The sequence below is a fragment of the Lethenteron reissneri genome, chromosome 37, assembly GCF_015708825.2.
Source record: "Lethenteron reissneri isolate LAM-NWPU_2019-01 chromosome 37, ASM1570882v1, whole genome shotgun sequence".
Lineage (NCBI taxonomy): Eukaryota > Metazoa > Chordata > Hyperoartia > Petromyzontiformes > Petromyzontidae > Lethenteron > Lethenteron reissneri.
This window is the reverse complement of record NC_083815.1, coordinates 6,990,685-7,014,526: the sequence shown is the minus strand read 5'-3', so window position 1 is coordinate 7,014,526 and position 23,842 is coordinate 6,990,685. Positions and strand designations below refer to the sequence as shown.

The 23,842-nt window shown below is 43.0% G+C and overlaps 1 protein-coding gene across 4 annotated transcripts; it reads left to right on the top strand.

The window, feature by feature from the left end:
* The first annotated feature begins 1,063 nt into the window (after positions 1-1,063).
* LOC133351410 (uncharacterized) lies at positions 1,064-20,955 on the top strand. Of its 4 annotated transcripts, none has more exons than XM_061566588.1 (10): positions 1,064-1,162; positions 9,776-9,918; positions 11,423-11,458; positions 11,578-11,652; positions 12,078-12,143; positions 12,265-12,417; positions 13,332-13,506; positions 14,848-14,964; positions 16,533-16,695; positions 18,550-20,955. In XM_061566588.1, exons 2-10 carry the CDS (start codon positions 9,865-9,867, stop codon positions 18,716-18,718), a joined length of 1,008 nt encoding a protein of 335 aa, XP_061422572.1. In that variant the 5' UTR covers positions 1,064-1,162; positions 9,776-9,864; the 3' UTR covers positions 18,719-20,955. The 4 variants fall into 4 exon arrangements, with proteins under 4 accessions (XP_061422572.1, XP_061422570.1, XP_061422573.1 ...); XM_061566586.1 differs by lacking the exon at positions 1,064-1,162 and adding an exon at positions 9,197-9,602; XM_061566589.1 differs by lacking the exon at positions 1,064-1,162 and adding an exon at positions 9,199-9,602 and having other exon boundaries at positions 14,848-14,907.
* Positions 20,956-23,842: the final 2,887 nt, after the last annotated feature.

The following is a 23,842-nucleotide window of genomic DNA, read 5'->3' as shown; positions in this document are numbered from 1 at the left end:
GTCGAGGTGCGTGAGGAGCGGATAATGATGAGGCCAGTTTTGCTCGTGTAGAGATGTGATGACCCTGATACATTTCCCACAGATAAGAGATCAACGCCTTCACCTGGAAATCCCTGGTGGTATTATTGTACTTAACCAGGCTCAAAACCTACTTTAGCTTCTGAGAAATATAAACATTGGTGCGCTAAAAAAGAAATTCAAAGTAGATGACTGGGTACAGTTGATGTGCATTCTAGATTCACGCGCATTCAAGATCATCAGCTGTAACAGGATACTAACGTAAAGAACCTCATGATGTGTTCAGAGTTGCCAATGGTCATCACAGCAAGCGCCTTGTAAGTGGACTCTCTCCTTCATCTAAATCGTAGTGTCCCGAATAAATAGGGACCGCTTTGGTGTGTGTTTTGTTTTCTGCCAGTATCAGGATAATGAAAGAAAAGGCGTTCTTTATCGAAGCGTATTTGTTGCCAATGTTTCACGTCATGTACGCGTGGTTAATGCAAGAGTTGATGCCGAGTGGCGGACGTGAAAGGCGTCTATTTCGTGCGTGAGCATGTTTAAACAGCCTCTGTCTATGATTCCCTCGCTCGTGTCGTGTTTATCGGTGTGTTGCCAGCACTTATATTTTATTTTTTTGAACCACCCGCGTGTACCAGTCTGAACACGTTTGTCAACATTTGCGGCTAAAAATATATTTTGGAGGAAATATATATACTGTACATGTATATACACACAGGTCTAAGAAACCGTACACACGTATTCTCAATGCACTTTGCACCTGCAGATAACTATCCATAAACTTACAGGGTGTTAATCGACGCTCGAAAGTTTGGTGCGTGCTAGAGGAGAGATTACGTTTTGTTGTCCGGATTGAACGAGAGTCCAAGGATATTTTATTGCCCTGATTGGACGGTGACCTGGCCCATGGCTGGCTCATTCGCCACTTGTTGCAGATGTTTCGTGGTTTGAACCCAGCATTCCGCTACATCGTAAACATAACACAACAATTCACCTGCAATACACACAAAGTGTGTTGTAGTCGAATGTTAACAGAAGAAGATACAATTGTTGAAACGGCTGCAAATGGAAATCACAGGATGAGCTGTGAAGCGCTTTGGGATGTCTCCTGGATGTTACCCACGTCTCCGCTCCGTACAGTAAGGTAGAGATTACGACTGCTTGATAAACCATGATCTTGACCACGTTCCTCAAACACACTTTTCCTCAGCCGACCGAAAGCTGCACTTGCACATTTTTCAGGCCATTTTCGATTTCTTTATCGACGTCAGCATTCTGAGAAAGAAGGCTTCCGAGGTATGGGATATATGGTCAATATTTTCCAGAGTCTCACCGTGGAAGTAGACTATTGGTGCTGGGGACTGCTCATTGAGAACTGTTTGATGGACGACCTTAGTTTTTAAAGCGTCAGTCCCATGTTCGCATATGCCTCGTTAAAAGTTTAGACGATTGCATGACAAATGGGCACACACCATAGCATCATCAGCACACTGGAGGTCAACAACTGCTGTCGGGATGGTCTTAGTAGGGTAGCGGTTAGCACGGGACCCGAGTTCGAATTCCCGCTCATGGCCAACACCAGCGACGATTATCTGAACCGGTCCTGGGCCTCCCCTAGGTCGACTCAGCCTCGAGTAAGTGCCTGGTGCGTTGTGTGTAAACATCGCCGCTCGGGAAGACAAAGGCGGCCGGGCGTGGTGCTGGACACCAACCCTCTTTGTAGGTGCTGCTCGCTTAGCAGCACTTGCCCCAACAGTCTGTTCAGGCTACACGGGACATCTTTGTCTTTAGGGTGGTGTGGCAATGAGGGAGAGAGTTCACGTGAAGTCAAACTCCCCTCCGCCGACACACTTCGTAAAGATGTATTCAAGCTATTACATGTACGTAAGTGTATTTTTTTTACAGGCCACTGAACTTTAAACGTCTTGTATCTCAAACATCACTTTGGCTGGCTTCCTTCAGGCAACACTGCTATCGTTAACACACGTTCGCACAAAGGGAAAAGCCGATACTGCAATGCGCAAGCCATATATTATCTTCGTTTGCATGACTAAATGAGTGACTTTTGAGAGATTCAGTGCTGAGTGATGCAGCCATTGCTTTGTCTGTGAGCTGGTGAATTGCTGATACCACCACCTTCACGTTCTTTTGTCGGGCAGTGCACGGTCCATGGGATGTTGTCAATAGCCGCAGTAGCACTAGGTGTCCGCGTTTATGTAGTGAGATGAGAGATGCATGCAAGGTGTATGTATATTGAATTTCTTTCGCATCGTAGGTAGCGAACCGCGCTAATCGGATGTGCGGGGGGGGGAGGACAACAAACTGAACATAAAAAGCGGTTCTAAAAAAAATAATTTTCAATCTCGATTTAAAAGTGTACAGCTTCAGTGGCTTCCTAAGAAGGAAGGACGAGGGTTCCAGACGGCCACAGAAGCGCGCGCATCTGAAAGCGCACGGTATGCAGTGACCGTCTTTGTTCTTGAGAGAGACTTAACTTTTTAACAGCTTTTATTGCCGCCAGCAGCAACAGCACTGGAGGCGATTCCGATATGAAATACACAAAGTCACCAGCAACACAAATAAACGCTATAAATCCACGCGCTGTGGCGCTAAATGCACCGCGCACAACACGAGAGAAAAGTCACGTGGTGGTGGTGGTCATCGCGCACGCCACGGTGACGAGCGAGCGCTTCAGAAGGTGAACACGAGGGTGCCGTCCACGCTGGTACAGAGAGGGGCTTGTCCGGCTCCCCAGCGTTCTAAGAAGACGTGCACATCACCGACATGTGTGTGGTACGCGTGCTCCAGCCGGAGCCGAGACAGAAAACCACCACAAGTTAGAGACATCACCTTGATCATTAATTTAACAAAAGAGGACTGGGGCAGGACACGTGGCTAGAAGGGATGACGGCCGGTGGTCGAGACTAACTACGGAGTAGGAGCCAAAGGAGGGAAACATGCCCTCAGAGCACATCCACTGCAGCTCGTGTGCAGGATCGAGATGGATTGTTGCAGTCCATGGCCATGAGCTGTGGTGACGGTTTGGGGAGGCCTTTATCGAGCAGTGGGTAGATCATGGTGAATGACGTTGACGACATGTGGGTTCTAATCAGTTTCCTCTGACGTGCCAAGCACCCATTCATTGTATTGACCAAACGCATCTATGCACCGTAGGTTGGACCGCTGCCGCGTGTTGCATTGCCTGTGATGCGATCAAAACTGACATGAAATATTTGCGGACACTTGGATCGCTAACTGCGAAACAGTTTAAGATGAAATCGGACATTATGAAAGATTGCAATTAATAATCTATACAAATAATAATTGTTAATTTGCATTTTTAAAATCCCGCGGGCAAATCAGTGAGCAGATTCAAGAACACATCATCTATGCAATCCAGACAAGCAAACGCAATGCAATGGGTGGATGTGGGAGAATCAGTTACTTATAACCTGGCACAAGAGCCCTGGGACAATGAGTGACTGGCAAGAAATGCGGGGGGGGGGGGGTCAAATCCCTGGGCAGATATTAGTTTAAGATTTAAGACATCCGTGGTCAGAGGGAGTCGCCTTCGGGCATAAAGCTCCCTGGCAATCATTGACTGGGAAGGAAGTCTGGAACCCTGGGTGACAAAGAGGAGAGAGCGAGGGAGGAGAGTTCTGAATGCGGCGGAGTTGCTGAAGCGTGGAGTGTTACCTGCCGTATGGCCGGGGGCGTTACCTGTGGGTCAACTAATAAAGATACCTTTGCTGAACACGGCGTCAGCTGAATCATGTCACTCGGTATAAATATTTTGTTTTAGTACGTTAAGTAGCACGTAGGCCTGTTTCTTTTGAGGTACGTATCAACTTTACATGTTCTGATACTCATTCGTTTTGAAGATTTGAATACTGTCATTTTTTATTTTTGGGGAATTCCAGAAACTTCTAATATTTTAATTAAATCACGCTATCTTTTAAATTACAGACACTTGGGAAGGTTGCCTATGTGAATACAGTCCTGAATTTAACATAATCGCCAGGTGACACAGTCTACTAACAATTTGGATCGTTGTAAGTAAAACTAATCGACAGGATTTGGACTCAGCCCATCATCCCTATAGAATAAAAAAAAGTTAGTATTGCTTTGTGGGACATCACCAGTGTTCATTCTATACATACAGCGTGGCTCTTGCCATGGGAAAGTGGAATTTCCACCACTGGTGCCAGGCTAGCAACAGAGATGATTTATATGAATTTTCATTAACGGCTTTTATTTATCGAAGCAATCCGCACTCATATTCTCAATACTTGTTTTGAAGTACATCCTACATTTTGGATATTCGAACCAGTTCCAGTGTTGTGGTCGTGGGGCAACAAGATCACTCTGAAAAATATAACTGCGTTCCATACAAGGGGTGTAAACACTCGAACGCTCCACACAGATATATTTAAGAATCCACACATCTGCCTTATAGCCATCTGGCAGCTCAAAGCTATGGCGCTTGCTGCTTTTCCCAGGCAGTCCTACAGCCAAGGGCTTAGGAGGGTCACCTCTGCGTTTGCTTCCTAGATCTGATTTTTATTTTATTTTGGTCAAACTTTGTACACGATTATAATGAGGCGGATAAACACTGCCTCTTAATAGTCGAGGTTTTGTGGGTTAGATCGCGTAAATGTATAAATGTGTCGTTAAACCCGTCACCACCCGACACAGCCAACTAGTAAGGGTTGTCACGTTAACAGAACGTGGCCAATTCGTCACTAGTACAGCACACCGGTGTGTGTTGGAGAGCCAACCACGAGCTCGCAATGTCCTGATCGTGGCATTGTCTTTGTGCTGTTCGCCTTTTGGCGTCTTCTGGTCTAACACCGTTTGAGACGAGGTTCTCAAGAAAGCTGTCTCTGGTGTGAACCAATCAGTTTAAAGACAATGCATCATATACCACCAGAGCATGTGTTTTTGTTTGCATGTTCACCACAAGTATATGTGGTTAATGCAGACATTACTTGCAAAGGGTTGCTGTTTTGTTTTTTTAACATCTTAACAGTTGTTTGATTTTTCGATTTAAAGCTTTCGTGACTGCAGGGATTCATCTTCTTGGTTTTTTCGGTAAAGTCACGTAGAAGGGAAGTAATAAAATAATAAAAATAAAACATAATAAAAAGTTGTTTGATTGCCAGAGAGGGTGAAACCTATTTTATATTTTGATACTGGACAGAGACGTCATACGGTGTTACTTTTTGCACTTGATACGTCAACTTTAATGTTAAAAATAACCAAAAGAGTATTTCATTGATATGACAGCTGCGGTTTTTTTTTTACTTTCTTGTGGGGATTGAAATGAACCACAAACATTTCACTTGTATGTCGACAGACGTGAGGATACGTGGTCATGTCAAAGTCTGAGTAACATGAAGACGTCTTAAAAGCTGCCTTGGAGTTTTTCATTATTTTTAAAGTATGCAGCACTGTCTAAAAGATGGCGAGGCAGTATCTATCATAGTGGAATGGATGTGCAATTCATGATATTTGAAACGAGGCACTTTATACGGTATTTGTGCTTCAGTGAACGAATGTGTAAGTGCATCTTTCACATCACTTTTTCTCGTAGTTAGTGTGTTTTAATGCCACCATGTTAATGTCCAATGCACGTTACGAAATCCCTCGGTTTGGGGAATAGAGGCTGATCGACAGATATAATAAAACATACATTTGAGACCAATAATCATTATTAAGAAGTAAAAATAATGATCTGCGACATTTTCTTAATTCACTGCCCCTTCCAAAGAGTATTCAGACAACTCTCTCCATCTCTGAGAGGGTGAACCAGTGACCTCTGGATTGCAAGTCCCGTGTGCTAACCATTACACCATGGCAACATACCTCGTATGTGTGTATGTTGAACTTCTTTCGCACCGTACGTAGCCAACCATGCTCATCGGAAGTGCGAATAAAAACCACGGCAATTAAGAAATACCACTCAAAGTTTTAGAGAGGTGGGTGCATAAACTCAAGTATTTTTTATTGCCTTGCATGATTCCCCCAACTCTTACGTCCAAAGTGCTGGACTATAAAGGTGCGGAGTTAAGTAAATCAATGCACACATTAGATAGCGTTCATGAAACGCCGAAAATGGTTAAGAGTCATACCGATGAAACAAGGTATTTAAGGCTGTTCAAAGTTGATCACTGTAGCCGGATCGTGTTTTAGAAATCCCTGACTTTCGTTTGTCATCTCTGTGGCCCTGCATTTGTGTCGCCCTCCGGTATTTTTTTGCTCCCGGATGCGTTCACGGGTTTGCACCGCGTGTCGTTCGGCACGGTGTCCGACGTTTTGGCTCCACATGCTGGGAGCTTCTTCAGGAACTGAATGGACTCATATTCTTCCTCCATGATGTCGTGGCCTGCCGCCGCTGCTCGTTTCCGGAAGGCAGCCGATGTTACTCATGAGATTCCCGCAAAGTTCGGTGTTGCAAAAAAAAGTTCAAGTTCATTTATTAGGTATAGCCCTGTGAGCCATTCGGCTCTTGAATCGGGTGCAACCGCAACAAACAAAAAAACAAAAACATGAACAAAAAAAACATCTTAAAGTGAATATGTGACTGAGTGCAAACAGAAAAAACAAGAAAAGACAGCAAAATATTGCAGAAATCCCAGTGGGATGCAAGTCAAACAACAACAACAACCACAAGACAACTTAGATTAAGGCCATCAGTCTAACTCTGTACTACAACAAACAAACATGGCTCAACCAATACACTTTTCGAAATCACCAAAATAAAGCCATGAAACCAATGCAAAAAAAAGGCAGCGCTGCAAAGTCGCTTGCTCTTCTGCATGCGAAGATTGTCGATTGTGATCGAGTTGCAAGCCTCGTCCACGTTGATGTGACGAGGCGACTTCAGGACGTGCGTTATCCAAGAAGCCGTCGGCACGTGCAAGCGAGGCGGACAACACATCGGAGAAGCCACACACGGCACGACTGCAAGAAACAAACTCCACGAATTTTCGATTTAAAGCTTTTGTGACTGCAGGGATTCATCTTCTTGGTTCTTTCGGTAAAGTCACGTAGAAGGAAAATAATAATACTTGAAAGACCTGTTCTCCACCTGAAGACGGCTGCTTGCGTTGTGGCCGAAACGTCGTGAGAATTATTTTATTATGTTTTATTTTTTCTTATTTTATTATTTTCCTTCTACGTGACTTTACCGAAAGAACCAAGAAGATGAAACTCCACGAAGTTAGAACACTTGCCTTTCACCAACACCCGCGTTTGACTGAACGCTGAAAATCCATAGGTCCAGTGATAGCTCTGCCTTTATTAACGGCGATGTAACACATCTGGTGTCAACTGTGGGCAGCTGCAATTGTGATTAACAACGCGTGTAGATCCCCTGTCCTATTAATGAGAAGTGAATTAACGTGGGACATTGTCCAGAAGCGTGGGAAGCCCAATGGCTGCTACGTTGTGTTTATATTGTTGAATGGGTTTGCTGGTAGATTCCTTCAACAGTTCCACTCAATCAATATTAACGGGCCACTGGTATTTTTCAGACACTATCCAGACACAAAGTTTGGCGATTTCCTCGTATTTTTGGAATGCGCTGGCTGTATTTCAACGCATTCAATCAGAACATTTAAAATACCACACTGCAGGAATAATTCTAGATTTGAAGCTTTCGTGACTGCAAGGATTCATATTGTTAGGTTTTTCGGTAAAGTCACGTAGGTTAAAAATTAAAATTAATAAAAGTAAAATAAAAATAAAGAAAAATCACGACGTTTCGGAGGCAACACAAGCTTCCGTCTTCAGGTGGAACCGTCACAGCACGATAGCTGTAACAAGCTACATGGGAGTGAAGCATTTTGGTTTGTGAACCTGGTGATCCCCAGTCACGGCTAACATCAGTGGCGATTTATGCCTAAGCTGGTCCATGGCCCCAAGGCCGTTCAACCCGCAATGACCAACGTGATGAAATATCGCCCAGCAACCTCCAGGACTGACACGGTGAATATAGGGAGACCATTCAGCCGTGGATTCACAAAGCGCGTGCACGTGCACGTTATAATTCACGAGCCTTTTGCCCGTACAAGGACGGGGGTGTATTGCAGTAAATCTGAAACTTGCAAGCGAAAAGCAGACCGCGACGTCATATTCATTGCATCCAATCGTGTGCAATTTGTAAGGGCGCGGTGACACAGACTTAGTTCATTTAAAGGTTATAATCCCTTGTTCATCATGACGTCCTTTTTACTTTGATGTCTCAACAGCGTTACGAAGACCACGTGACGTGAGGGTTCTGCCTTTGTAGTGAGGGTTGTGAGTTGACGCCGAGGAGGGGGGAGGAGGCGCCTCGGCCCCCCATGTGGAGTGACGTCACCTGCTAATTATTATTAATGAGGGGGGGGGGCGTCCATGTGGAGGACGTCAGCTGTTCATGATTATTAATGAGGGGGGCTGTTCGATGTGGAGTGACATCACTTACTCATGATTATGAATGAGAGGTGGGGGGGGGGGTCCATTTGGAGGACGTCACCTGCTCATGAATATTAATGAGGAGGGGCTGTTCGATGTGGAGTGACGTCACTTGCTCATGATTATGAATGAGAGGTGGGGGGGGTCCATTTGGAGGACGTCACCTACTCATGATTATTAATGAGGGGGGGCTGGTCGATGTGGCGTGACGTCACGAGCGTAAAGGATATTCCTGGGTGATTATAATAGGTATAGTAGACTACATTGAAAGGCATCAGTCAATCAACACACTGTGTTAGAATATTCACGTTTTAACTTTTGTTAAACTAAATATATGCACACATATACGGTAATTATATCAGTGCACACTATATATAAAAAAACTGGATAAAATTGTCTCCAGTTATGTTCTACAAAGCGGGCCTTGAATGCAGCACAGGGAATTGTAAAATTGCTGCCACATTTACAGATTGTTCACGGCTGATAACGGAAAGTACCTCAGGTCTGCAAACTTGTTTAATTCGGCTTTTGCAAACAATGTTCTGTGCAATCTCAACGACCTTTAGAGTGTTACGAAACCAACCAAGACAATGGCCGATGTACTTCCACGCAATTTTATTGCGGACAGGTTTCTTTTCTGCCCGATATCATTTGCATGTGCGTGAGTTGTTAGACAGGAACCTTTCGCAATATATCGATGGTAAGCACACAGCTCGAAACGGAACGGCGCTTTCGGCTGGGTTGTCTTGTTTGCACTGAGCGACGCAACCTGCCAGTGCAGAAGTGAAATCTGCCGGCTCGTGTGGGAGGAGTCTTGACGTGGGATGATTTGTAGCAACAGCCCAAAAAAAAACACGCCTCCCTCTAAGCAACATTAGCACGCACACACAGAGAAGAAGAAGCGGTAAGTTCGAGACACAGAACCCACAGGCGAGACGCACTCGTCAGCGCTCGTGTGTCCGAGGCAAGCGCGGACACACGATGTGACTTTAATGTTCGAGCTAGCTCGCAAGACGGGAGTGTGTCGGGAGTACATCGCTAACCCGTTTGCGTTTGTCGGACGAGGAGAGGGCGAAGTGGGACTGTTGAGTGAATTTGTCAGATTTTCCCACGTCGAAAGGAGTAAGGTGAGCAATTATTTGTTGTACGCATCTGTGTGAGCGTTTCGTGGACGGTATTGGACCGCGTGTTGAATTAAAAAGACGCGTGCTTTTGTTCATCTTGTTTGTCGACGCAAAGCTGTTGATTCAAAGTCCGTATTTTAATCGGGTACGTTTGATTCCCCTTCCTGTGTTGCAAGTTCATCAAAAAGCTCACACTGCCTTCCAAGTGGGCTTACAAGCATGAGAGTGTGAGAATACCCCGACTGCTCTGATCAACAAACAAGACATGCGTATTCGGACTTTACTGAGAATATCTTCACCTGCACGGCCATTATATGTTGTAAGTGATTGTCCGCAATTGTATTTTTACTCACCAGCTTCAGGCATATTTGTCATCGTAGTTAAACGAATTTGCTTTAAACAATGGGAAAAAATTCAAAGGGCCATGCTACCAGAATTTTCTGCTGGAGATGTAGTGAGTTGAGAGATGGATGCAAGGTGTATGTATGTTTAACTTCTTTTGCACCGTACGTAGCCAACCGTGCTAATCGGAGATGCGTGGAAGATAGAGAGGTACGAGAGGGGATTTGATCTTTGGCTAATAAGTTTATTAGGATTTGAATTTTTTTTTTCAACAACCTGTTACCCTTTTAGCGACTTAGGTCCATCAGCTTTTGCTTTGTTTTCTTGGTTATGTCCTCACACCACCACTGCTGCAATACTCTGCATTATATCTATTTTAAAATCTCCAAATCGTTAATCTCTGATTTCTTTTTCCCTCAACGTGCCGTGGCTTATTCGTCAAGCTTCTCTCATGAACAAAACATTGCAAGCACGGTTGTGTTACTTGTGTAACAAAGGAGCCTTGTACATATACTCATGTAATATGTACTCTGCTAAGAGTGGAAAATGTAGCAAAGACATAAACATTTACTATGTTAAATGGGGAAAAAAACTAATATGTTACTTGACATGTGCTTGGCTTGATGGAAGTCGCAAAATGTGCTTTTCAAAATTGTCAAGATTTTGATGTATCACTGGCCGATGTGTATTTACAGAATGAGATGGCGTTGTGGCCAAACCAGTTGTTGCATACCTTCTTTTGGCAAAAAAGGTTGTCCAAGCAAAAAAAAACTATAGCGCACTGATTCTAGTATCAGTGCTTTAGCGCATTGATTCTATTGTTTTTTTGTATCAGTGTGCTGCATTTAGTTGTTTGACAATCGCTTGTGCTTCGTCAGTAACTATGTTGTCAATATATATATCCTAACCTCGTTTTTAATTCAACTTCAAAACAGAGTTGGACTGAGTCACCATTCATCCAGCCAAATACTCTAAACGCGTGATGTTGATGCTCAATGTGGAGGGGAAAAACCGGAGGACCAGGAGAACAATCCACGCCACCAACGGGAGGGAGACATGCAAACTCTAAATATAGACACGTCAAGTTTGAGATTGAACCTACGACCTCCCGCATACCGGGAGAAAGAGATAATATCTCGGCCAGCACCAGGATTGGGTTACTGTGCAAAGACCTGGTTTGCCCAATGGCCCACTCTAACCCTGCCTATGCACTTAATTCAGGTCATATCTTGGCGTCCTGTGCAGTGATTTGTGGGATGTTTTTCCTTTAAAGGCTAACGGTGGGGTCATCGGACATGGGTGCCCATATATCAGCTTGAGCGCTGTATTGTCATTTGAAATTCGAGATTTCTCAAAGCTCTCCAAATGTGCAGTGTTGATCGATTGCAATGAACGTTGACGCTTGTTGAGATGTCTGCTAATGTCTGTCTTGTGTGTGAGCCTGAAAAGTAACACGGTACTTGTGATATTGACATTTTTAGATGTTGATGCTTCTGCTCTGCACGCATGTCATTAAGGTGAGAATCAATGAAAGGAAATTGCTCCAATTACATCTGAACATTTATGAGATACATATTGGTCACAAAACCCCACATGTTTTATGTAACTACATATAATGATATTTGTTTTGTTTCAGGGAAATGTTGATAAGAGAAATTTAAATTGTAATAAAATGATCGATGTCAAGGCAAGACAATATATTGATGAATTTGTAAGTATATGAATTCAGATCAAGCACATATTACATAAATATACATTGTTACATAAAAGCGTATATATAAAATATAACATGAATAAAATACCAGATTAACACAGTGAACACATTCGCGAAAATCTACGTGTTAAACTGATAGTGAACACATTCAGTGGAATAATGAAATATGTTGAATTCCATGCCAATTTTATGTTAACCATGTAAGCAAATACATTAAATAGCAGAGACTTTGAAATGCATTGCAATGTCTATGTAAATACAAATGTATATGGCCTTGTACATGTTATGCCAATGTCCTTTTAATGTCAATAATAATCATGAAACGTCGTGGAAACTGGATCGTTTTATTATTTCAGAGCATCCTTTTAATGTCAATAATAATCATGAAACGTCGTGGAAACTGGATCGTTTTATTATTTCAGAGCAAAGGCCACGATAAAAGACGTCCTATAAATTATCTTCAAGTGAATTATACATTCTCAAATGAGGTAAGCAACCACTACCGCATTTAAATTCGACATTCACATATACTGTATGTTTGTTTGTTGAAATTGCCTTATTTGACTTTTGCAAATATTTTAATCGATTCTTTTTTTTTTACATTTATAGGAGAAAGACTGTAAGAGCATCATCAATATTTGTTTGATAAGAATATATTTTCACGAATACAAAACTAATGTTGGAGAAGGGTCATGTCCTCATGAAATCACATCTTACATTTCTGAAGCGTTAAATGATGGCTGTAACAACACGTTCAAATTGGTAAGTTGGAAGCATCATTTTAAATGAAAACAACTTCATCGTTGATTCAATGTAAAAAAAAATCATCAGGAGCTGATATTAAATTATCTGAGCTGTACCGGCATATGTCCACAAATTTTATAACTATTTGTTTTTTTACCAAACACCTTCCCATTTAATTTGTAAATTCGAGCCCAGTTTACCACGTGACTTTAGTACATGTTTGTGAGTAATTATGCATATATCAACACAATGTATGCAACATGTGGATGTATAAGAACAATTATTTTATATTAAATAATTGTGCATTTCAATCAACTTTCCATGTTTAAATATTTTATTATTGGTGTAGAGTTGTGGCACTGTGATTCGAGTGCTGTTCTACGCACCCCGTGACTTGAGTTACATTTTGCGCTGTGAGTCCATAGGCCCAGAACACATCTCTGACTCGCCGATATTACTCCGAGGTGGAATAACTTTAGTAGTTCCAACGTCTTTATGTGACCAAGAACATCGAATTATGTGATGACAATTTTAAATGAGTGGGTTATCAAATGAATCACTCTCATTAGCCATGCAAATTCAACAATACTGCAAAAGTTGTGCTACCTTAGGTGGTACCAGTTTTCTGCTCTGACCCATTGGACACATAGATAACACCATTGGTTATATCTGAACTGGTCTTGGACCTCCCCCACCTTCACCAACTCATGCTGACCAGCGTGATGAAATATGGTATGGGGAAGCCATCATAGGGCATAGATTGGCAAAGGGCTGTACTTTCTAAGTGTTTTTTTAGTTTTGCAGCTCAGGTTAGCTACCTGCATTTGTAATGTAAAATGAATCTATTTAGATACATTAATGGTATTGGTAGTAATGTTGGTTTTATGTAATCAATTATGAAATGTTGAATTTAATACGTGTCAACGTTGTAGCCGGGCTTGCAGGAAATGAACAGCAGGTACTTGACTAACGTTGAAGAAAATCTGGACAAGTTCATGGTCCATTTTAACTCAACAATAGAGCGAGTTGAAGAATTCTTGAAGAGATGTCCTGACAACCTTAAAAAGAATGAAGCTGTTTGCACAAATGTTATGCGAGTAACTACCGGTAAGCGGATATTACTTTTGTCGGCACAAATGTAAAATGTACACTTGTTCCAATTGCACTGGTGATTGTTAACTAGAGAATCGTACACAGTAATTATAGGTGAGTAATTTATTTACGAGGCAATTACAAGCTAATGACAAAATTCAGCACTGATCAATCACGTACACACAAACACTTAAACCAGATCATGTGCCTATGGCATAAAACATCATGCACGTTATAAAGCTGGCAAAATTAAAATTAATAATATACAATGCATTCAATGGACCTTTATTTTCAACATCACCCATTTGTGAATTTGCCACCACATCACTGCAGTTTGCAGCACTTCATGTACTAAGCATTGATTATTATATGGTAGCTCGAAGAAGAATTTTGATCACCATTCAGCCATCCCACCCCAACCCCTAACCTCCACAATTACCCAACACGACCTAAAAAACGCATCCAGAGGAAGGGACGGGGGGGTGGGGGGCTTAACATAAAGAGGTGGGGCCTAGTGAGTAAGGGGCAGGGCATACCCATGAAGAGGGCGGGATAAATATTAAAAGGGCGGGGCATGAATATGAAGGAGGTGGGGCCTAAAAAATAAATGGTGCCAGAGCCCAAGAGCCAACAGTCTTGGCCTCGTCAGGATGGGTTGAGGCCTGGGGAGTAAAGAGAGAGGCTTTAAAGTGGCATGAGGTAAGGAGTTTCGCGAGGTTGAACTTCCCCGTTGAGTTAAGGTCAAAGTGTAGAATGAAACACGTGCAAGCAAGCAGACAGCATGGCTTGAACTCCGCAAATGCGACCACAGGTCACCCAGTTACGGAATAGTTATATTTAAAAGTCCTCCATTGATTTCCCCAAAGAGTAAATAATTGGATTTAAATTCCAGTACTTTCCTCAATCCTTTTAGATTTGTGGACGTCAACATATTTCCAGGACTATAATTATTAACAATTTATACTTAACAAAGGCTATTTCCAATGTCTGTGTTCATTCTTTGTGTATATGCTTATGCACTTTTTACGACCCGTCTAGTCCTGTGCTTGTAAATACACGAGTACATACGAGGGCTCTATCTTATAAATGAAGGTCATAACGCACAATTGCGTGGAGTGGTGGAGCAGGAAGGTTGTACATTGTGCTGCGAACCTGTCGACCTGAGTTTGATTCCCTCCACCCTCTCCCCTTCACCAACCCGCACTGACCAGCGTGGTCAAGTATTATCAAACAACTCTCCATGACCGATGTGGGGGGGGGGGGCATGGGTAAACCTTCATCCGGTAGTGAATGAATGAAAAAAAAACGTGTCTAGATAATTTCCCCACATCAACGGTGACGTTTTGCTTTTTTCAGATGGTGATCCTCATACGGAAACGTATACGAAAACATACGCAGTGGCATTGACAACGTCAGGTGTTGGTGAAAAAAAAAAGACCACAACACAAGTTGATTGCAATGGGTGTTTCACTGGCGAGTGTAATGTTGACGGAAAGAGGCGGGGCTAATGAATAAGGGGGCGGGGCATAGCAAGGGAAAGGGCGGAGCTAAATATTAAGGGACGGGGCGTAACGATTAAGGAGGTGGGGGCCTAAAAAAAAAAAATTCTTAGAGCCAAAATAGCCAAAAGTTGTGGCCTCATCAGGGTGGGTTTGAGGCCTGGGGGGTACAGGGGACAGGCTCTAAAGTGGCGTGAGGCAGGGCGTACAGAGAGGTTGTACTTCCCCGTTGAGTTTAGGTCAAAGCATAGAATCAAACACGTGCTGCTAAGCAAGCAGGCAGCGGTGGCTTTAGCTCCGCAAATGCGGCCACAGGTCATCGAGTTACTGTTATAGCCATTTTCTTAAAGTTCTCCATCAATTTTCGCCAAGAGTATTTTGTTGGGATTCATCAAAGTCAATTCCAGTGTCTTGCTCCGATTTCATGACATTCGTGGACATTAACGAATTTATTGAACTATAATGAACCGCTTATTTACACAAAGGTTCTATCTAAACTGTTTATATTAATTATTTGTGTGTATGCTTTAGCACTGGCCAATCCAGTCCTGTCCTGTGCTCGTAAATACACGATTACACACAAGAGCTCTATCCTATAAATTAAAGGCATGCAATATAATTGCGGGGAGTGATGGCGAAGGGAGACGATCGTGCATTGTGCTGCGTCGAACCTTGCCACCTGAATAACAAGTTGTTGGCTTTTGTGACCTATATCCATAATAGAGGTTTTTGGGTTAGATCGCGTAAATATATAAATGTGTCGTTAAAACCCGCCACCACCCGACACAGCCAACTAGTAAGGGTTGTTGCGTGTTGGAGAGCCAAGCCACAACATTTACAAACTGAGTACCACGTATTCTTGGTTCTTTCGGTAAAGTCACGTAGAAGGGAAATAATAAAATAATATAAATATAAAACAATAAAAATCCACAGCAAGAAAATTTTCTTGCTGTGGATTTCACACCGGGTGATGATTGCTTGTGTTGCAGTCGAAACGTCGTGATAATTTTTATTGTTTTATATTCATATTTTTTTATTATTTCCCTTCTACGTGACTTTACCGAAAGAACCAAGAATTTGAATCCCTGCAGTCACGAAAGCTTTAAATCGAAATTTGAGTACGACGTGTCACCAGTAATTACAACTAGCTTCATCATGAAGATAGTTGTACTCAGATTGTAAATGTTGTGGCTTGGCTCTCCAACACACCGGTGTGCTGTACTAGTGACGAATTGGCCACGTTCTGTTTGCGTGACAAACCTTACTAGTTGGCTGTGTCGGGTGGTGGCGGGTTTTAACGATACATTTATATATTTACGTGATCTAACCCAAAAACCTCTATTATGTTTGCCACCTGAGTTCGATTCCCTCTACTCCTCCCCATCACCAACCCGCACGGACCAGCGTGGTCAAGTATCGTCAAACAATTCTCATGACCGATGTGGCATGGGTCAACCTTCATTCAGCAATGAATACAAAAAAAAGAGGTCGAAATAATTTCCCACGTTAACAATCCACTCTTTTTTTCGTTTTTTTTTGCAGGTGGCGGTCCTCACACGGAAACACAAATAGGGACATTGACAACGTCAGATGATATTAAAGCATACAAAAGCATCTTGATTGCAACGAATACATCATTTTCGATCGTAATACTTATACTATTGATCATAGTGTTAATAGTCTCATGTCTTCTGTTTCGTGCAAGGTAATAGCGGCACGAACGCAACTACATTTGTTTGCAGCTGTGTTTGATTCATTTTGCCACCGGTAACATTGCAGTGATCTCCATGGCAGCATTACCATCAATAATTATAATCCTCCACCATCACGATGTGTTTACTGCTGTGTGCAGTGGCACACACTTCACGTGGCCTCAAGGTGCACATGGCCTGGCACAAGCGTCGTGGTGACGTCACCGCCACTTAGTGGCGAATGGCGGTTGTTGCAGTGGCACATGCCAGTAAAATAACACTTTTGAGCTAGGGGAGGTGGATCACTCAAACGTGTGTGTGACTGTCTACCTGTTCGACAATAAGGTGGACAGCAAGTGGGTTGCTGGGCAATCTTCCACTTTCTATTTGTAGTTATCATCTTAAATATTCGTGAGTTTTTTTTTTGTAAATCTTGCCGACAGTTTCACGATTTAGCAACACGGGATCCTCATGTCAACGAGCTGCGAATTTATTCTAATGGTGATATCGACATCGGGTCGTATGATAAGGAATCCATGAGGAAATATTACAGCAATTTAACTTTTAAGTGTCACAGAAAGCCTGCAAGGGAAGATTTTTTGTCACAAGGACTTACGTGAAATTCTCTATTATTTACGCAATTAGGCCAGGGGGGAGGGGCGGGGTGAAGGTGCACTTTCCCAACACATTCTGCAATGAGATCGGTGCATGACAGTCATATTTCACCAAATCAAGTGCAAAGCAAAATTATTAACTTCGTTATTTTATTTTCGTGCAGTCATCAGTGACCAGGCGGAGACCATCGAGCCCTTACGCTAGAGAGCCACGTTCAACCACATCGACTTCTGAGCCACGCGGCTAACACTGTTAAAGTGATTTAAAGCTTTCGTGACTGCAGGGATTCATATTCTTGGTTCTTTCGGTAAAGTCACGTAGAAGGGAAATAATAAAATAATATTAATATAAAACAATAAAAATGATTCTCACGACGTTTTGACTGCAGCACAAGCAATCATCATCAGGTGTGAAATCCACAGAAAGAAAATTTTAAAAAAGTGAAAATTTGAAAAAAGTGAAAGCACTTTTTTCAAAATTTCTTTCTGTGGATTTCACACCTGATGATGATTGCTTGTGTTGCAGTCGAAACGTCGTGAGAATTTGTATTGTTTTATATAAATATTATTTTATTATTTCCCTTCTACGTGACTTTACCGAAATAACCTAGAATATACTGTTAAAGTGCTTTCACGCGAGAGATATGGCTAAATAAATACACATCACTTATACAATTTAAAATTTTATCGCTAAAATTGGCGACTGTTGCAAGATGCAAGCCATTTTAATCTTCAATAATTAAAAGCTGTGTGTGTCGTATCCAGGCTGCATGAGGTTAATATTAACAAAACAACAATATAATTAAATCTCAGCTATCAATATTGCAATTACATTAAATATCAAACAACATTAGCACATTAGTTACGTAGAATACATGTATCCAGGTGGCGCTATGGCAAGAACATTTAATCGCAGACCGTTGCGGGTAGAATGCCATATTGGGGCCTAATTGAGCGTATCAGCGGTCTCGGATTGGTTCACGTAGCAGTGTGTAGAAAGACAGCATCGTTTGCACTCCGGTGGGACAGGCACTGTCCATGTGAATGTGGATTTTCCACCAGTGGTACAGGGCTGCACAGCGGTGATAAGCACTGCCTCATTGTTTGCTTAAACGGTGAGACACTTTGAGCTGACTTGAAAACAGATGTAAACACACGATTAAATGGCCATCCAGGTTATTACTTAATGACCCACATTGTGTGTCGAACGATACGCCAACAAAATTTTTAACTGCGTTGTGTCTGGAATGGCAGGCGCAGACAAAAGGCTTCAGAGGGACATGGATCCCAGCATGAAGAAGAGGGAAATGAGATAGATCCAAGGCCCAGCACGTGTGATCAAAGTCTTCAACTTGGTCATTTGCAGCAAGAAACTTCAAAGCATAAAAGACGCGGACAACAAAACCACAGACGTTGGCTCTGATGAAAATCATCAATTGGAGGCTCCTGTACAGTCTCCTGCCTCCTTGTAGGGCGAAACACCTGGGATGCGGTGAGGTTGCACTGCCTAGAAAGTCCACAGGTGAAACTGCTCGACGAAGGTGTACATGTTCACTGAACACCGCAAAAAATGGAAACCAAAATAAACCCACCCTCTACGACTTTGAAGGCAATCATCGACAGCAAGCGTCTGCCTTGACATGCATTGACGCCCACGTGTGTGGAGAAGAGGGACGTGACACGAACTGCTGGCAGTGCCACACGTCCACGAAGCCGCCCGAACGTGTCACCCAATGGCATCAGCGAGAAGATATCTGCCTTCGATATGAAAGCCTTCTGACAAAAACTAATTTTAAAAAACACCCCTGAGAGAGAGATAGAGCGTGCAACGAACGACAAAGATCCCTGCAAAGAAGAGAACACAGATACGGCATCAAAACTGCGACGGTGGTCCGGGGTGAATGGTGACCGGCTGCAAAGGAAGGCGGTGATGGAGCAAGACCGGGATCTGAATGGACGTCAATCGTCGGGACACTGGACGGGATGGAAGCTGGCTCAGTTGAAAGGTGCAGCGACGGAGACAGGGAGAGCATGGCAAGGAGAGATGAGCAATGGAAACTGGTCACGCCTCAACAGCTCAAGGCACCGAAGAACGAGTGGAAGATGAATGACAACGTGAAATATGGGTTCAGCTTGGTTTTGCACAACTATCAACTCGAAACATCAGTTGAACTTCAATTGTTTTTTTCACAAATCACATTCTGGATAACTGAGCGGAACGTGCAACTTTTTAACAACACTGCAACTTTGTGTTGAAGATGGCAACGATATGATCAGATAGAAAAAAAACCATCCAGCCATTCAGGTTTACTTAAACCTTGACACTGAAAATAAAGAAATGCTTACTCAATAGCACTCTGCCTAAATACCACGTACAAATACCTCTTAAATATGTATATTTTTGTACTTTTTTACTTGGTCAATCTGACTATTAATAATGACTTGTTTCAGTTTTAAATCCGTTTGTGAATGACAGCAAATGCAATTACTCTCTATCTCATTAATGTCACTCCAATGTAAGTTTCTCCTACATATAAGAAAAAAACAACCTAACACATGAGTCTGTAACACTGGCGTCATGATGGGGCAGGGTTGTTGGTGAGTGTGTTGAGTTGTTTTGCTATGTGTGCTTGTGCATTACTCTTAAAGTAATACACGTGTTTCGTCCATAAAACACTCCCTTAGAGGCAACTGACGTCACATATGCTTCGCATTGTAACGCTTTATTAAAAAGCAACGGACGTTTTATCCAATATAGCCCACACAATAGAGCTCATGTCTGCGTGCACAACGTTCATGGACAACGATTGTATCTATAATTATCAGATCCAAACCACGTATCGAATACACTCCTTCATATTGCGTCCACGTGTGCACGACGTGTAAGCTCAGCTCACTGAGCTATGTAGCTCTTTTTCGGAAGCGACTTGGCCACAAATGCGAGCTCAACGAAGTGGCTTATCACGTGGAATGTATAAATGTGCAGGGAAAATCCGGAGGTACCCGTATAAAAATCCAAGCCACTACGAGGAGAGAGAGAGAGAGACATGCAGACTCCAAATATACAGCAGGCGTCAGGGTCGGGATCGGGATCGAACCCACGACCTCCTGTATACCGGGCGAGGTAGTTAACATCCAGCCACCATGGCACCCTTTGTGGAAGTAGTACATTATATTTGAACGCGTGTGTCTTCCCCACTATATGCCAGTAACAAATGGTGAACCAAGTGATTAAATGACAAGTAATTGAGGCAACTGCTATTACGAGAAAACTTACATCGATAAAGTCCATTTCCACGGCGGTCATAGCTCTATAACAAAAAAAAACATCTGGCAAAGATATTCAAATAAATGTTTTAAAAACTGCCTGACATGTAAAATGTATGTGTTTTATTAAATAGTTAAGCTTGGAATTATTAATTATTAATGAATTATAATTTCAACCAAACTGTTCAGAAAGAGAAAATAAGGTATTTGATGTGTCATGCGGCAAATGGAAATTGTTGCTAAAATGTGAGATTCACACTGTACAATGAGTGACTATAATTCTATTAAATTGTAATTATTGAAGCGTCTTACACCACCAATTCTTCGTGGCACATTCAAGTCCAACATTTATCCATGATCACAATGTAAAATAAATGTACAATTGTTTGTAAACGTTTACTATGTGAATGATTAACAGTGAATTCTTTAAACAATTATTTATCACCATCATCATCATCATTAGCCAATATCTTTCCACTGCTGGATGAAGACCTCCCCAACACTCTCACCATACCTCATAGCCCATCTAATCCCTGCACAAAAAAAACTGATTTCATCGCTCCACGCGGCTTCCATTCTGCCAGTCTTGTCTATTAGGCATCATCTCTCCGAGCAGAATAAGAATCGTTATTCATCCAGTCGGGGCACGGGGTCAGCACGTTACAACAATAAACAACACAAAAACACGATCGGAGCGCAAAGTATAGGAAAGGTAAACAGATCAGTTAAAACATATATACAAATAAAGCGAAACAATTTTGTTTTATTTTACCAGCAACGTGTCCTAACCAAGCCCACCTATTTTCCTTAACAGGTGCATGTGACGAAGCATATTTATCTCTCCATGCACGGTTGTGTATTGTTCAGCCTTTTCTTCCACCTTCATTGTCATTGTTCTTGCTTCTAATCCATGAGCAAAAATAATGCACTGATTGTAAACCATTCTCCTTTTGTCAAATATGTTTACTTATTTAAAATATATACCAATTATCCGTGGGCTTTGGACACATTGTTTGAATGGGAGACATGTTGATAGATTTATCGAAGTTATTTCATTAACAGCTCAGACACCTCGAGACGCAGCCCTGTGCCAGAAAATGTGTCTATTGACAAAATGTTTTTGTTCGTTGGTGTGAGATTTTTCTTTTAAATCAGTTTATGAAAAAGAACCCAAAATGCCAAGAGGGTAGCAATAAGCAGGACTGTCGAAGCAGTTGAATTATACATCTGCAGTGACATTGGGGATGTCACTGTGTGGTGCCGGCCCTGGAGGGCCGTGGCGTGCGATGTCCCTACAACGCGGACACCCCGTAGGTGGGTGTAGTACCAGCCCTAGCGGGGCTTGGTTAGCGCTGGGATAGCGAGGGCACCACGCATGGCGTGCAGCAGAGGTCGCAAACGGGTTTTGATTCCTTACCCGTACCCGGCCACACCAGGGTCGCAAACGGCTACCCGTACCCGGCCGGGTATGGGTAGCCGGGTATCGGGTAGGGTACGGGTATCAGGTACCCGTTTGCGACCTCTGGCATGCAGTGCGGGCTCCCACAAGCGGGAGCGGTAGAGTGTTAGCCCAAGGACAGGGTTGCCCCGGGCCATGGCACTCTGGTTGATCCCGTAGGCACGTGATCCGGAGTGTCCACAGAGAGGCCCCCAGGTGGGGAGCTAGGGGTGATCACGTGTCCAGGGAGAGCTCTCGAGAAGGATCGAGAGGGAGCTGGAACGCTCGAGAAGGTGGGCGGGGCCGAGGGCGGAGCCGACCCCGACCCGGGAGGATATAAGGTGGGTCCCTGGGAGGGACCGGGGTCGCTTCGTTCTACAAGCTGGAAGCTCCACATTCTACGTCTGAAGACGCGAGTGAGAGTCCGGTCCATCGTAGCCCAGAGGTCGCAACCGGGTACCCGATACCCGTACCCTACCCGATACCCGGCTACCCGTACCCGGCCGGGTACGGGTACCCGTTTGCGACCCTGGTGCGCTCGGGTACGGGTACGGGTAAGGAATCAAAACTCGTTTGCGACCTCTGTCGTAGCCATAACTCCTGTATGGTTGTGTTGTTAGCTGGGTGGTCACCACCCTCGGCTGTATCTGGTAAAGGGGCAGTTATCCCTTTTGTATATACGTGTTGTGAAATAAATGTGTTGCCTCTCAAGAACAAGGTCTGTGACTCAGTTGGACTCACTACACATCCATGCAATAAGCTTTTTTGAATGCATGCAAATATTTTTGAAGAAAAAGCAATTAAGAGTGTTGATAAACGAGTGAATTGGTCAATAAAGATTTCACTGAAACTAAGCGATAATACGTTGCCGGGAAATTCCGTACCAAAGTACAATGTACTTTGCATTATTGCACTCTGGGACATACATTTACGCGGCAAGCACAACCAATAAAACCAAAACCTTTGGCATTTTTACGAGTTGGTGATTCATGACAACACTTTTCACTTGGACAAGTAAAACGTATTATTTATTGCTACACAGGTTATAAATTTAAAATATAACTTAATACATGGGTTTACTCAATACGTATCACGATCATGTTCACTGCTAAGTTGACGTCCTTCCCTTCGTTCTCAAAGTCAGGTCTCGAAAAGTTTGCCAAACGCTTTGCAATATTTATTGAGCAATTTTTTTTCCAGCTGTGATTGTTATCCTTTCTTCATGTTTTCCCCACACTAGTCGGCTAAGCTGCATGCACTTCTCCATTGATAAAATTCCCAAAAAGTAAACACGTTGTCAAGCCTGGAAGACATTTGGAGCCTATAACAGCACTCGGCATCACTCATGTCACCGTTTTCTTTCAACGAAGTAAGCCAGGCTCTTAACTTCTTCTCACAATGGGGCCTCGTCCTCCATAGGCCCGAGCCCACTTTCTTCTAGCTCTAGCCACTGATTTAACTCGGCTAACCAACCTAGACACTACCTGCTGTCTTCGAACACAAGTCACAAATACAAGTCACAGAGTTAAGCTCAGCTAACCCGAGATACGAGCCAATGTCTTATAACACAAGTCACGGAGTTAGCACTAGCCAATGTCTTTTAATCTTGATTTGAAGCTTTCGTGACTGCAGGAATCCATAATCTTCGGTTATTTCGGTAAAGTCATGTAGGTAGAAAAATAATAGATCACGACGTTTCAATCGGAACACAAGCAATCGTTATCAGGTGGACAACACAGCAAGAAAAAGCTGCTGAAGTAGGCGAAAGATCTGCCGTGGCACGAGGTTATATAGGCCTCGGCAGTAGGGGAGAGAGAGAAGGGGGGAGGAGGCGGAGCACAA

Excerpts from the sequence above, each read along its gene's own strand:
- LOC133351410 (XM_061566588.1), top strand. The coding sequence starts at position 9,865 with ATGCGTATTCGGACTTTACTGAGAATATCTTCACCTGCACGGCCATTA. Across the intron at positions 11,653-12,077 it reads GACAATATATTGATGAATTT|AGCAAAGGCCACGATAAAAG; the intron begins GTAAGTATATGA and ends TTATTATTTCAG. Across the intron at positions 12,144-12,264 it reads ATTATACATTCTCAAATGAG|GAGAAAGACTGTAAGAGCAT; the intron begins GTAAGCAACCAC and ends TTACATTTATAG.